Source organism: Trichechus manatus, unplaced genomic scaffold, assembly GCF_000243295.1.
Source record: "Trichechus manatus latirostris isolate Lorelei unplaced genomic scaffold, TriManLat1.0 scaffold00058, whole genome shotgun sequence".
Taxonomy (NCBI): Eukaryota; Metazoa; Chordata; class Mammalia; order Sirenia; family Trichechidae; genus Trichechus; species Trichechus manatus.
In genome coordinates this window covers 6,872,838-6,888,659 of record NW_004443994.1, presented here as the reverse complement: position 1 = coordinate 6,888,659, position 15,822 = coordinate 6,872,838, and the positions used below count along the sequence as shown (strand labels likewise).

At 39.3% G+C, this 15,822-nt stretch overlaps 1 protein-coding gene across 1 annotated transcript in view; it reads right to left on the bottom strand.

The window, feature by feature from the left end:
• Positions 1–3,952, bottom strand: part of BRDT (bromodomain testis associated) — a 65,232-nt gene extending 61,280 nt beyond the window's left edge. Inside the window, 2 exon segments of the mRNA XM_004378732.1 lie at positions 763–900; positions 3,758–3,952. Coding sequence (XP_004378789.1) covers positions 763–900; positions 3,758–3,946 — 327 coding nt within the window. The 5' untranslated portion in view covers positions 3,947–3,952.
• Positions 3,953–15,822: the final 11,870 nt, after the last annotated feature.

Here is a 15,822-nt window from a genome sequence, read left to right as displayed (position 1 = left end):
GATGATAGTGTAATTCTCTAAATGGGGTATGAGCTTTAAAATTTTTAGATACCATAGAACAGCCTGAAAAGGATACAAGTACTCTGGGAAATAGGAATACAATATGGGGAAAAAATAAAGATACAAATATAATTTTATAGATGAGAGCAAATGTGAAGAACAAGTTCAGAATGTCCACGTGCATTATCATACAGGGTAATGGATTAACATGAATGCAAGTAGTATCACCAGGATGTAACAAAGAATGTGTCTGATCTTCAAATCATCTTATCGTGAAGTTTAAAAAAAAAAAAAAAAAAAACAGTTGCCGTCAAGTCGATTCAGACTCATGGCAACCCCATGTGGCAGAGGAAAGCTTTATTTGTTTGATTTCTTAGGTTATGGTCAGGGATCCATATCATGAAAATTTAGCTAAGATTAGCGTATAGAAAAGTTTTCATTCACCTTACAACTAAAGTGTCAGAAATATGGTAGAGGACATTTAAAAGTAATGCTTTACTCACAGAAACCAGCTATCATTTGGTATTCCCTTTTCTAAAACAAGTAAGCCATTACAGCTCCTGAGGCAGAAATGTCACAGCAAATAGATTATGTGAATTTTAATATGTGAAAATGACAAAATCCAGTGCAAAAGATATTCTCCTAAAAATATATAAAACAACTCAAATCAAGACTTAAAATCTGAAATCACCACACCTGTTTATACATATTTCCTGTGTGTAATAGCAAAGAATTAGTAAGTAAAACATAAAGTTTATATACCTTGTTATACAAATAACAATTTGAGAACATTGTATTGAAGTCGTCTATGCATTCCGAAGCTTTCACATAATATTTATGCTCCAAGCGCCTCTTAATTGTATTTAAATCCATTGGATTTTTTATAATGGTATAATAATCCTATGGTTTTGAAGAAGAAATTCTAAATGTTAGTAACAAAAATGATTCGCACAACTATTGGTACACAAAGAAATTTAAGAAACTATACAACTGTAGGAGCTCTGGTGGCACAGTAGTTAAGAGCTATAGCTGCTAACCAAAAAAAGATCAGCAGTTTGAATCTACCAGCTGCTCCTTGGAAACTATATGGGGCAGTTCTACTCTGTTCTATAGGGTCCCTATGAGTCAGAATTGACTTGATGGCAATGAGTTTGGTTTCTTGGTTTTATACACCTGTAACTCCAAAGAGCAAGTGATTACCTTTAAAAAGTCATATTCTGGAAACCAAAACTTTTAGTAATGAGAAATAAAGCTGACTGCCACGGAAGTACTTTTCAGATTAATAATTACTTTTCAAATAAATAATAAAAAAGATAAGAATTTAAGAGTAGAACTATAATGGAAAATAAAAAGTGAAGGGCATGAGAAAAAAACTAGTATTTATAGAATCTCTCTGACAGATCCAAAGTCCAATCCCAGCTCCACAGTTTACTAGATATATTACAAATTATTTACCATTCTATGTAAGAATTGGTATTATCAGATTATTATTTGGTTAAAAATTCCTAACATAAGACCCAATGCTGAATTCTGCGTGTTAGACAACTACATCTGCCTGGTAGTGTCAGGAGAGACTTGATAGAGAAGGTAACATATGAGCCTGATATCATCTGGGTAAGCAGATATTTGTCAGACTAAGTAATGGTGGTAAGGAGTGCTGCAGGCAGAAGAAAAAACATGAAAAAGGGACGGCCTGTTTGGAAAGCAGTAAAAGTTCCTTGTGTCTAGAGCACAGGGTCACTCATGGATGGAGATGAAAGAAGTATTTCAGTTGTGAAGGCCCTTGTGTGGCTTTTTAAGAAGTCTGGACTTAGAACTCTAGGCTGTGAAGAGGAGATAGTCTTTAAACAAGTACTGTGAGGGTGAAGATAGTGTCTTTCCTTAGCTTACTGGCTCTGAGGAGTTTGTCATATAAATGAGTAATCATAATACAATAAATTAACCACTAAAACAGAGATCCATACAAAGTGTGGTGGAAATGCATAGGAGAGGGAGAACTTACATCAACTTTAGGTATCAGTATTTAGTTTGGGTAATTTAGAGGTTGTAACTTAATAGAGTGGCAGGGTAGAAAAGCCTGGCATATAGTTAACACTCAAATATATTTTTAAAAAATGAGTTGTATTATATTGGCCTTTTAAGAACTTTTATGGACTGAAGTGTGCCTGACCCAAGCCATGGTGTTCTCAATCGCCTTGCATGCATGTAAAAGCTGGGCAATGAATAAGGAAGACCAAAGAATTGATGCCTTTGAATTACGGCATTGGCGAAGAATACTGAATATACCATGGACTGTCAGAAGGACAAACAAGTCTGTCTTGGAAGAAGTACAGCCAGAGTTCTCCTTGGAAGCAAGGATGGCGAGACTTGGTCTCACACACTTTGGACATGTTATCAGGAGGGACCTGGAGAAGGACATTATGCAAAAAAGAGGAAGACCCTCAAGGAGATGTATTGACACAGTGGCTGCAACAATGGGCTCAAGCTTAACAACTGTGAGGATGGTGCAGGACCAGGCAGTGTTTCATTCTGTTGTACATAGGGTCGCTACGAGCTGGAACCAACTCGATGGCACTTAACAACAACAACATTATACTGGCCACTTTGAATTTTGAGAGATTCTGAGGCTTCAAGTTTAATTTGTCTAAATTGCTAGTCATTTTGTCTAGTTTCATTTAAAGCTGGTATAGTTACATTCTCTTTAATCTGTCCTAAACTTATTAAAGTACAATGAGTGAATTCTAGCTCTGCTACCTACAAGATGACTTTGGGCAGGTTACTTAACTTCTCTGTTTTGGTCTTCCCAACTACAGAATGAGGAAGAATAATAGTATCTATACCAAGGAATCATTGTAAGGATTAAATGAACAATGCTCAAGATATGTTAGCTATTCTTATGGGAACCATACAATTATGTGGCAAGATTAATTTCAGTTCAGAAATGCTAGGTTATTTATATTTACCCTAAGACAGTAAAGCCCATTAAACTTCTACATCTTAATCTAAAGAACAGATAAAAAACTGCACTCAGGCCAGAACTGTAAATAATGCTTTAGTGATGTCAACTACTAATTCAACAAATAAAAACTAAGTTACCAGTCAGTTTTCCTGACAGTCTTCTAGTTATCCTAGTTATAACAATATGAAATTAGAAGTGGTAGTATGTAGAAGGAAAGTGTAATTTGGGAAGGTTTGCTAAAAGCAGAAACAATGTCAATAGTTAGAAATGACAGTTAGAACACAGATGTAGACACATGAATTATCTATGATAAAATACTATAAACAGTCTAATAGCTCAATAATCACTGAAGGCATTCATGATGATTACCCTGAGTCAAGACAACTGACATATGCTATAACCAGAAAGTGTATGCATATATATACATACATTCACACACACACTATTTTTACGCAAATGATGCACATGTCCTATGTTTGTTTGCCCATTGCACCCTCCCACTGCGGGGTATTTTCTTAAACATGCTATGCCAATTGTTTTGTAGAACGTGTGCATTATTTGTGTAAAAATACAGGATAACAATTATCACAAACTATTAAAATAAGAATTTCAATGCTCAGAAAAACAAACTTTGTTGTTAATTAGGAAAAAACACTCATTGGGGGATACTCTTTGACAGTGCTGAATAAATCAGGTGTTTATTAAATTAAACGTATTTTACACTATTAAAGACTATTTCTTGTATTGATTCACAGGGGTCTTCTTTTTTAAACTAACATAATTATAAGACACACTTACAGGCAACTTTAGTTTCACGGCATCCACAGGCTGCTGAAAGGGCCAAGAAAAGCTATGTTTCCATAAAGCCTTCAGGACAACTTTTTGTAGATACTGCAGTTGATTTGTCAATCGTCCATTTTTCTTAGCATTTATATACTCTGGTGGAGGTGGGTTAACAATAGCTGTTTGTCGACTTGGCAGAGACATTCTTAACTGCTTCAAATACTGATGTTTTAATGTTGTCTACAAATACATGTCCTGAAAAGAAAAATCTGTTGTAAGACTGAGTTATGTCAGAAGTACTTTAAAAATGGTTTCTATAAAAGCAGAAAACTACAGTATTATTAAAAAGTAATAGCTATGGTATTTAAAGCATATCATGATTAAGATGGAAAAAAAAGTCAAAGGACAAAAATGAATCAATTTTAACAAAACCTTTTCGTATACAAGTACTTAAAGTTTCATTACGTATGCCTTAGTTTTGGATGGTTTAAGTTATTTCAATCTTTCACAGTATTTCTTTCTCCCTTTCTAAAACAAACACAAATTGAGGTCTTATCAGGAAAAGTCTGTAAGTTCCTGGCCAAAAAAACAAATAACAGAGAATGTTAAAGATAGTATTAGGATATAGGTGTTCTAAAGTTGAATAATTCAATGAAGGGAGAAAGTCAAAGCAAAGGAATTTTCTGGCTAATTAAAGTGATTTATTTTAAAACTTAATTATTAGAAAGAAAAATGCCAAGTGTTAAAATGCTACTCTTTGGTGCATATTGCTACATGTAAAATAAAATACTTTAAAACTTCAGGGGTATTTCAGAAAGATAGCATTTAATATCTCTAGAAAGTATTACTTACTATAATGATAAAGAGCAAAGGTACTACCAGCATACATACAATTGCTCAATTATACTAGCAAAATGAAAAGTATAATTATCAAATAAGTTTTTCATTTTTAGAGACTGATGTTATACTTAACCAGTATATCTTTCTTTGCATTAAAGCAGTGCTAGTCTCAGCTTTGGTTGCACATTTATCTCTTGTGGATCTTTTGAAAAATATCAACGCCCAGGCCTCAATTTCTGGAGATAGGGCCTGGGAATCAGTTTTTGTTTGTTTTTTAAAGTCCCCAGATGCTTCTGATGTATAGCCAGAATTAAGAACACTACATTAAAATGAATTAACTTGGAGGTGATTACCAATCTTATAATCTATTTCATCTCATGATTTTATTCCTCTCTTCTATATGTATGTGTGTGTGTGTATTTCTTTAATATACCAGCTTCACCAGTCGCCGTCGAGTCAGTTCTGACTTATGGTGACCCCAAGTGTTGCAGAATAGAACTGCACTCCATTGGGTTTTCAAGTGTGTAACCTTTCAGAAGTTATCACCAGGCCTTTCTTTCAAGGTACCTCTTGGTGGGTTCGGACCACCAACTGGTTAGTAGCATTTCCCATATATATAAAACTCTTAATAAAAGTTGTTGAGAACAAACATGAGATATTCTTCTAGGGTGTTACAACTAAAACTGACTCATATCCTGACTTTGTAATTATTTAAAGCTAGCCTACTTCTTTCTGGCCGTCCAAAACACTACACCCATTCTCTTCCACAAAGGTAAGCAGTAAACACTATGCTAACTTCTATCACACTAAGTTGTAATTGTTTTTGAACTTTATATAAATATAGTATGTATTTATTATGTACTACATTGTGTCTGACTTCTTTTGCTCAACATTGTTTACAAGATTTAACCATGTTATTGCCTATGGCTGTAGTTTGCCCATTTTCATTGCTGTATGGTATTCTATAGACTAAGACAAACTAGGAAGAAGGACTTTACTTCTGAAAAGAATTAGCCAGTGAAAACATTATGAATAGAAGTGGAATACTGTCTGATATAGTGCCGGAAGATGAACCCCAAAGGTTGGAAGGCACTCAAAAGACGACTGGGCAACAGCTGCCTCCTCAAAGTAGAGTTGACCTTAATGACGTGCATGGTGCCAAGCTTTCGGAAGCTTCATTTACTGATGTGGCATGACTCAAAATGAGAAGAAACAGCTGCAAACATCCATTAAAAACTGAAATGTGGAATGTACGAAGTATGAATCTAGGAAAACGAAATCGTCAAAAATGAAATGGAAAGCATAAACATCAACATCCTAGGCATTAGTGAGCTGAAATGGACTGGTATTGGCCATCTTGAATTGGACAATCATATGGTCTACTATGCCAGGAATGTAAACTTGACGAAGAATGGCGTTGCATTCATCGTCAAAAAGAACGTTTCAAGATCTATCCTGAAGTACAACGCTGACAGTGATAGGATAATATCCATACGCTTACAAGGAAGACCAGTTAATGCAACTATTATTCAAATATACGCACCAACCACGAAGGCCAAAGATGAAGAAACTGAAGATTTTTACCAGCTTCTGCAGTCAGAAATTGATTGGACATGCAATCAGGATGCACTGATAATTACTGGTGACTGGAATGTGAAAGTTGGAAACAAAGAAAAAGGATCAGTAGTTGGAAAATATGGTCTTGGTGACAGAAACGATGCTGGAGATAACATGACAGAATTTTACAAGACCAATGACTTCTTCATTGCAAATACATTTTTTCACCAACATAAACGGCAACTATACACACGGACCTCGCCAGACGGAATACACTGGAATCAAACTGACTACACTTGTGGAAAGAGATGATGGAAAAGCTCAATATCATCAGTGAGACGAAGGCCAGAGGCCGACTGCAGAACAGATCATCAATTGCTTACATGCAAGTTCAGGCTGAAACTGAAGAAAATTAGAACAAGTCCATAAGAGCCAAAGTATGACCTTGAGTATATTCCACCTGAATTTAGAGACCATCTCACAAAGAGATTTGATACGCTGAACACTAATGACCAAAAAATAGAAAAGCTGTGGAAGGACATCATATATAAAGAAAGCAAGAGGTCATTAAAAAGACAGGAAAGAAAGAAAAGGCCAAAATGGATGTCAGAAGAGACTCTGAAACTTGCTCTTGAACGTCGAGTAGCTAAGGAAAAGGAAGAAAGGATGAAGTAAAAGAACTGAACAGAAGATTTCAAAGGGCGGCTCGAGAAGACAAAGTATTATAATGACGTGTGCAAAGAGCTAGAGATAGAAAACAAAAGGGAAGAACATGATGGGCATTCTTCAAGCTGAAAGAACTGAAGAAAGAATTCAAGCCTCGAGTTGCAATAGGGAAGGATTCTATGGGGAAAATATTAAACGACGCAGGAAGCATCAAAAGAAGATGGAAGGAATACACAGAGTCATTATACCAAAAAGAACTGGTCGACGTTCAGTCATTTCAAGAGGTAGCATAGGATCAGGGACTGATGGTACTGAAGGAAGAAGTCCAAGCTGCACTGAAGGCACTGGAGAAAAACAAGGCTCCAGGAATTAATGGAATATCAACTGAGATGTTTCAACAAACGGATGCAGCGCTGGAAGTGCTCACTCATCTATGCCAAGAAATTTGGAAGAGAGCTACCTGGCCAACTGACTGGAAGAGATCCATATTTATACCTATTCCAAACAAAGGTGATCCAACCAAATACAGAAATTATCAAACAATATCATTAATATCACATGCAAATAAAATTTTGCTAAAGATCATTCAAAAGCAGCTACGGTAGTATGTCGACAGGGAACTGCCAGAAATTCAGGCCAGATTCAGAAGAGGATGTGGAACCAGGGATATCATTGCTGATATCAGATAGATCCTGGCTGAAAGCAGAGAATACCAGAAAGATGTTTACCTGTGTTTTATTGACTGTGCTAAGGCATTCGACTGTGTGGAACATAACAAATTATGGATAACGTTGTGAAGAATGGGAATTCCAGAACACTTAATTGTGCCCATGAGCAACCTGTACATAGATCAAGAGGCAGTTGTTTGGACAGAACAAGGGGATATTTCGTGGTTTAAAGTCAGGAAAGGTGTGCGTCAGGGTTGAATCCTTTCACCATACCTATTCAATCTGTATGCTGAGCAAATAATCTGAGAAACTGGACTATATGAAGAACAGGCCATCAGGACTGGAGGAAGACTCATTAACAACCTGCGTTATGCAGATGACACAACCCTGCTTTCTGAAAGTGAAGAGGACTTGAAGTACTTACTGGTGAAGATCAAAGACCACAGCTTCAGTATGGATTACACCTCAACACAAAGAAAACAAAAATCCTCACAACTGGACCAATAAGCAACATCATGATAAATGCAAAAAAGACTGAAGTTGTCAAGGATTTCATTTTACTTGGATCCACAATCAACACCCATGGAAGCAGCAGTCAAGAAATCAAAGGATGCATTGTACTGGGCAAATCTGCTGCAAAACACCTCTTTAAAGTGTTGAAAAGCAAAGATGTCACCTTGAAGACTAAGGTGCACCTGACCCAAGCCATGGTATTTTCAATCGCATCATATGCATGCGAAAGCTGGACAATGAATAAGGAAGAACGAAGAAGAATCGATGCCTTTGAACTGTAGTGTTGGCAAAGAATATTGAATATACCATGGACTGCCAAAAGAATGAACAAATCTGTCTTGGAAGAAGTACAATCAGAATGCTCCTTAGAAAGAAAGATGGTGAGACTACATGTTACATACTTTGGACATGTTGTCAGGAAGGATCAGTCCTTGGAAAAGGACATCATGCTTGGTAAAGTACCGGGTCAGCAAAAAAAGAGGAAGACCCTCAATGAGATGGATTCACACAGTGGCTGCAACAATTGGCTCAAGCATAACAATTATTGTGAGCATGGCGCAGGACAGGGTAGTTGTTTCGTTCTGTGGTGCATAGGGTCACTATGAGTTGGAACCGACTCGACGGCACCTAACAACAAGTTGCATGCTGAGGTCTCAACGAATTTAGCTTATTAGAAACCAAAAAAATATGTTACCATCTTGAGCCTAGAAGGCTCCATTTTAGATAAATACAGTTGAATCTTTTGAGGCTTTAAAGAAAGGCTTTTGAAAAAAAAGTATTTTAATCCATTTTCATAAATGTTATAAGTTATCCTGCTAAGTGGCACTTCTGGTAGCACTTCACAGTAGATCTTATACATGCAGGAAAGCAATATAACATAACTACAGAGAATTTGCCCTGTGATGAGCTCAAATACTGACTCCAAATCCTGCATCATCAAATCAGCAGTCTCCCAATCCAAGAGAAAAAAACGGCTTCTTCAAAATAAAATCAGGCTTCAGTTAAGATCAGAGATAATCTGTAGAAAATATATATTCTTCACAATGATCCAGTCTTCTCATCTACTCCTCCCTTCATTCTTTCCCTTCATGAGATACCCTTCCTGTCTACAATTCTTTCCTTGTGTGTTCTACATACCAACCCCTCCTGAAGGTCCTTGCTCCCTCTCTGCCTATATCTTCAACATTTCACCTTCCAAAACCAAAAAAACCAAACCCATTGCTGAGTCGATTCCAACTCATAGCGACCCTACAGGACAGAGTAGAACTGCCCCATTTGGTTTCCAAGGCTGTAAATCTTTATGGAAGTAGGCTGCCACATCTTTTTCCTGTGTCTAAATACCTTACCTTCCATATAAACATTCAAGTCTCCTCAAAAATTCTTCCCTTGATTCTACTGTCTCCTTGGGGCCTCAATCTCTCTTCTGCACCTCACACCAGAGCACCCTAAAAAGAACTACACTGTCTTTACTCTCCACTTCATACTTGGCTTTCTGGCTTCCATGCCCACCATTCCACTAAAACTCCCCTTACACTAAGGCTAAAACTTACCATACTTAGTTGTTAAATCCAATGGATTTCTTTTGATTATCTTACTTGACCTCTCAGCGACATCTGTCACTAGACTATTGTGATCCTCTTGAAACTCTTCTCTGGTTTCCAGGATACCACTTTTTTTCCAGGTTCTATTTGTTCATTTGTTAAATATTTATAAAGCACCTACAATGGTGCCAAGCACTGAGCTGGGAACTGGGGATACAGTCTTGTAAAGAGACTTGTAAACAGGCAAGTATAACACTGTAGATATAATTAGTGCTGTGACAGAGGTAAGAACAAGGTGCTAAGGAACAAATAGGAGGGTCAGAGTAGGATTCCAAAGGAAGCTGTCTCCTTCATAATCTCATATGCTGCTAAATTTATGTTCCCCAGGGGTCTTGCTTTGCCCTTGTCTTTTTTACTCTGTCTACACACTCCCCTTATGCCAATCTCAGCCACTCCAAGGTATCGAATATCTCTACACAAATGACTCCCACATATAAATTTACATACTCTGCATACTTACTATGTTCCTATTCTCCATCCCCCCAAAACTGCCATTTGTCATCACCGGACTTACTAATGCAACCATGATGTTTTTATGTCTGTCCTGCAACTTGCTTAAGATCATGGTGTCAAAACTTTTATAATCTCTTTATACAAATGCCTTTATAATCTGGCCCATCGTCTGACTCCTTAGACTTATCTTTTGCTACGCATTTCGACCCACAGTTGTGGCCAGCCACACTCAACAATTTACAATTCTCCACTGTACCACACTACTCTGTCTCCAATATACCAGAGCACCTCTCATTACTCTTTCCCCTAATTTCTATTTGTTCTTCAAGACCGAGTTCAGTTATCACATCTTCCCAGAAGCCTCCCTCAGAAAACACCCGATGGCTCCCTTCCATCCACGGGTCCCGTAAGCACCCTATGCATACCTATCTTATTTCTTAGCACAAGCTAGCACCTTGAGGTCAGGCCCACATCTGATTATGCGACACCCAGCAGAAGGTTTACAGTGTTCCAAAGGCTTAATATTGTTAGCTGAACGAACAAATTAATCAAAGACCTTCCTGTCCTAAATGATGACGCACAGAATAAACACAAGGAAAATGCCAGCTAAGCTCCGTACTCTCTTGCAGCCCTGAAACTTGGCAGTACAGGCAGCGATCCATTAATCCATGACCTAAGAGGAACTACAAAGACCACGAGTGTTTTCTGAGATGGGGAGGAGGCCACTGCAGGAGCACAACTGGGCCCCTCGTCCCAAGCTCCCTCCCAGCCCTGCCTCGCAGAAAAAACAGGCGTTTGGAGTCAAAGCCAAAACAAAAAAGGGTACACTGGGGCTTCGGGGCTTCTGGAGTTTGCAGTTGGAAAGGCCAAAGGAAGTAACTGACAGCTCACCTGGGCTGCAGCCACGCACCAGATGGCGCTTCTTAACTGCCCTGCTCTTTGCACAACGCTGATGGGGGAGGGGAGGAAAGGAAAAAACGGTTGTTTCCCGTCCAAGGTCGCAACCTGGACCCGGATCTCAGCGCAGTGCTCCCTTCAAGTGCTGTATTACCTCTTGTGAAAAAGACCTTATATGATCATCCCCTTCAGCTTGCACAAGATGAACTGGTGCGGGGCAGCCGTTCTCCACCGTCCGTCGCCGCCAGCTCTCACCGTAATGGCGGCCGCTGGCTGGGCTGCGACAGGCTCCTTTATAGGAGACCGGCGGCGGGCGACCCGCCCATTGGTCTGGGCCTGTCACGTGACCGCTCCTAGTCAGAGGCCGCCCAAAAGAGATGTGTGAGGTCTGAGCTCCGCAGTCAGGGGCTTTTGGGTGGGCAGAGCGGGGAGCAGTCTTCACTCAGCACAGGTTTGTTGAGTGGGTACTGTCGTTACCCACTCCACGGCAATGGGTTTTGGGTACTGAAAGCCAGGCACCATAGAAAGCACTGGGGATTTAGGAGTAGGAGCAGTGCCCTCGAGGCGTTTACTGTTAAAGCAACTTTTTCACTTAATCGATTAACCCTATGTTGTTAATTTGGGGATTCGTGAGTTTTGGTTTGCGGTGTTTTCATCTCTTCCGTATTTTTCTCCAGTCTCCCCACAACTCCTCAACCTTTGCACATAGTGGGTGCTTAGTAAATTTTAGGTAGCAGCTGAGGCTAGAGGTAGCATGATTTCACTGGGTTTAAAATGGTACTTAGCTGTTGCACAACAGCTGCGTGAGGAGAGTGATTTACGATGTTGAGAGTCTCAGTAACTACCAAGGCACCCTGGTGGCGCAGTGGTTAAAGCGCTGGGCTGCTAACTGAGCAGCTCTGCGTGAGAAAGACTTGACAGCTTCCGTAAAGATTACAGCCTTGGAAACCCTATGGGGGCAATTGTGCTGTGTCCTATAGGGTCATTATGAGTCGAAATCCACTCAAGGGCAGTAGGTTTGGTTGGTAACTACCTCCTTTTGGTTTCTGGATACTTTAAAAGTGCTAACGTCTACTAGGAGAATGTGTTTAGCACAGTAGCTGCCTTTAGGATCCAATCGCAAACAATGTTTCTAAATTCCTAGATGGATGGATACATGAATGCATGGGGGAGGGGAGGACAAAAGCAGAGGAAGCTGACAAGCTGCTTGATAACCCCTTCGGAAAACAATGAAACTCCAGTTTCCTGAGGTCCAAATCTGGAGGTCATTAGGACCAAGTATTGTTAGGTGCCAAATAGCTGGAGCAGCAGGTATTTTTAAATTACAAAGGTGCTTTTTACTCTAAATCCTACTTTAGTCAAAAAAAGGACTCCACCAGTTGCCCTCATGGCAACCCTTATTTCCAAGTAAACTGATGATCAAGAGCTGTATAGAAGAGTCAATACCATAGTGTAGTTTTTGCTTAGGTTTGATTTTCCTGCTCTTGTTTTTTGTTGTTGTTTAAAATCTTATTATGCAGGGAAAAGGTAGGTTGGCACAGACCTAGTGTATGGTCCTCTCCATGCGAGGGAGGTCAAGGGAAATAAAAGCCAGGAATGACTCATTGCAAATCTTGTCCAACAGTCAACTTCTTAGCTCTCTTCAGGAGACTGAGAACCAATGGAAATGAGAAGCATGCACTTCTCAGAGAAGCCTGACTGATCTTTTAAAAAGCTAAATCTGATCATGTTAATATGTACCCTTAAAACCTTTCAATTACTTTCCATTCTTTTCAGGATGAAGATCAAAACCCTTAAGATGAGTTACAATGTCCTGTATGATTTATCTACCTTCAGCTCCAAGAAAGCCTCTAGCAGCACCCCTATCTCCAGCCACACTCACTTTTCAGCTCCTCCCAGTATCCTGTCCCTACTCTCTTAGGGCTTCTGTTATTGGCTCTTCCTTTCTTTCTCCCACTCCCACACTCATTCATCAGGTCTCAGTCTAAGGTCACTTCCTCAGGGAGACCTCCATTAGATTAGGTCTTCCTGTTATATACTCTCCTTGGACCTTAATTATAACAGCGCTTATTACAATTGCAATTATACAGAGCCAAGAATGCACTATGAATGTGGAGTATCAAAAGCCTTCAAAGTGTATTATTACTAAGTACATTTTCATCTGATCCTGCCTGGTTTTAAGGAATGTGGCAAATCGGATTGTAACTGATTAAGGGTATATGGAATAGGGAGTGAGGCAGAGAGTGAAAAGATCAGATTTGGGTTTTTTAAAGGTTGGAATGGCTGCAAAGTGGAGAATGGGAGGAATTAACTCTACTAGTGTAGGTTGTTGTTGTTAGGTGCTGTTGAGTTGGTTCTGACTCGTAGCGATCCTATGTACAACAGAATGAAACACTGCCCAGTCCTGCGCCATCCTCACAATCATTGCTACGTTTGGCCCATTGTTGCAGCCACTGTATCAATCAATCTCTTTGAAGGTCTTCCTCTTTTTCACTGACCCTCTACTTTACCAAGCATGATGTCCTTCTCCAGGGACTGGTCCCTCCTGATAACATGTCCAAAGTACATGAGACGAAGTCTCGCTACCCTTGCTTCTAAGAAATATTCTGGCTGCATTTCTCTCAAGACAGATTTCCACGTAGCATGCATTTTAGCTTAAATCAGGATATTACAAAAATATAGCTAAAAGAAACATTTTTATTTAAAGTTTTGAACCTTCATTCTAGCATCAGATTTAAGAAGAACAAGCCCATCTTTCTAGTTTCCATGGCAGCTGTGACTTCACAAGTATTCCTAGAATTCAGAGTTAAAGAATTTAAACTTACAAATGATTTTGTGTAGGAATTAGAAGGCAATATAATATATAGGAAACCCTGGTGGCATAGTGGTTAAGAATTCGTCTGCTAACTAAAAGGTCGGCAATTCAAATCCACCGGGTTCTCCTTGAAAACCCTATGCGGGCAGTTCTACTCTGTCCTACAGGGTCGCTATGAGTCAGACTCGACTTAACGGCAATGAGTTTGGTTTTTTATAATACTTTGGGTAGCCATGATGGCACAGTGGTTGAGAGCTGCGGCTGCTAACCAAAAGGTTGGCAGTTCAAATCTACAGCTGCTCCTTGGAAACCCTATGGGGCAGTTCTACTCTGTCCTATAGGATTGCTGTGAGTTGGAATTGATTCCACAACAAGGAGTTTTGTTTTGATTTGGTTATAATACATTGAAGACATAGGAGAAAATTTGTTAGTAAAAATAAAAATATTTCAGTTACTTTTGTGTTTCTAAATCCAAAAATCAGTTCTCAGACTTCATCTTACTTGATCTTCCAGCAGCACTTGACATAGCCAATCATTCTTTCCTTCTTGAAGCACATTTGTTTTACTTGGCTTGCAGAACATCCATTCCTTTGTTTTTTCTCCTAAGTCTTCAGCCACTCCTCAGTCTCCTTTGCTGGTTCCTTATTAATCCTCCATTCTCAATGTTAGAATGCTCTAGGGCTCGGTCCTTGGACCTTCTCCCCATTTATATACCTTGAGGAACACATCTAGTCTTAAGGCTTCTCTGCTCTTGGTTCTCAAATTTATATGTCTATCCTGAACCCTTTTCCTGAACTGCAGACTCATATATCCAACAGCCTACTGGATATCTTCACTTAGAATGTCTAATGAACATCTTAAACTTAATTTGTTCAAACTTGAGCTCCTGATAATCCCCTTTCACACTGCTCCACCCATAATCCTCCCCATCTCAGTAAATGTCAACTCCAATCTTACAGTTGCTCAGGCCAAAACTTTCATGTTCATCCCCTCTCTGATATGTCATAGCCAATCAAGTCAACCAATCAAGTCCAAAAGGACTTGATTCATTAGCAAAAAAAAATTTTTTTTTAAATCATGCTTTAGGTGAAAGTTTACAGCCAAATCATTTGTTATCATTGTTGTTAGGTGCCATCAAGTCAGTTCTGACTCATAGCAACCCTATGAACTACCCAGTCTTGCACCATCCTGATGATCATTGTTATGCTTGAGCCCATTATTGCAGCCACTGTGCCAATCTATCTTGTTAAGGGTACTCCTCTTTTTCACTGACCCTCTACTTTACCAAGCATGATGTCCTTCTCCAGAGACTGATCCCTCCTGATAATATGTCCAAAGTACATGAGACGAAGTCTCACCATCGTTGCTTCTGAGGAGTATTCTGGTGGTACTTCTTCCAAGACAGATTTGTTTGTTCTTTTGGCAGTCCATAGTATATTCTGTGTTCTTCACCAACACCATAATTCAAAGATGTCAATTCTTCAGTCTTCTTCATTCATTGTCCAGCTTTTGTATGCATATGAGGCAATTGAAAACACCCAACACCCAATCATTAGCAAATATTTATCGCTACATTTTCAAAACATATCTAGAATCCAATCACTCGTCCAAACCAATATAATTTTTCAGCTAGTTTACTGCAACGGACATGTAGCTGTTCTCCAATGCTTCTACTTTTGACTTTGGCACCTTCAGGCTAGCTTCAACACAACAATAGAAGGTCTTGGTAATAACGAGGTCATTCCACATCACTTCACTCCTCAGAACCCTCCAGTGGTTTCCGATTTCCCTCACTGTAAAAGTCAAAGTCCTTGCAATGGTCTTCAAGGCCCTACATCATCTGCTTCTCCCCCCCTCCCCATTATTATTTAACCTTTTTGTCTGCTGCTCTCCCTCTTGCTCACTCCACTGCAGTCAGACTGGCCTGCTTGCTGATCCTAGAAAACACTAGTCATGCTCCTGCCTCAGAGTCTTTGCTCTAATTGTTCCTTTTGCCTCGAAGCCTTTTTCCTCAGAGAGGTGAATAGCCTACTCCCCTAATTTTCTTCAGGTCTTCACTCAACTATCAAC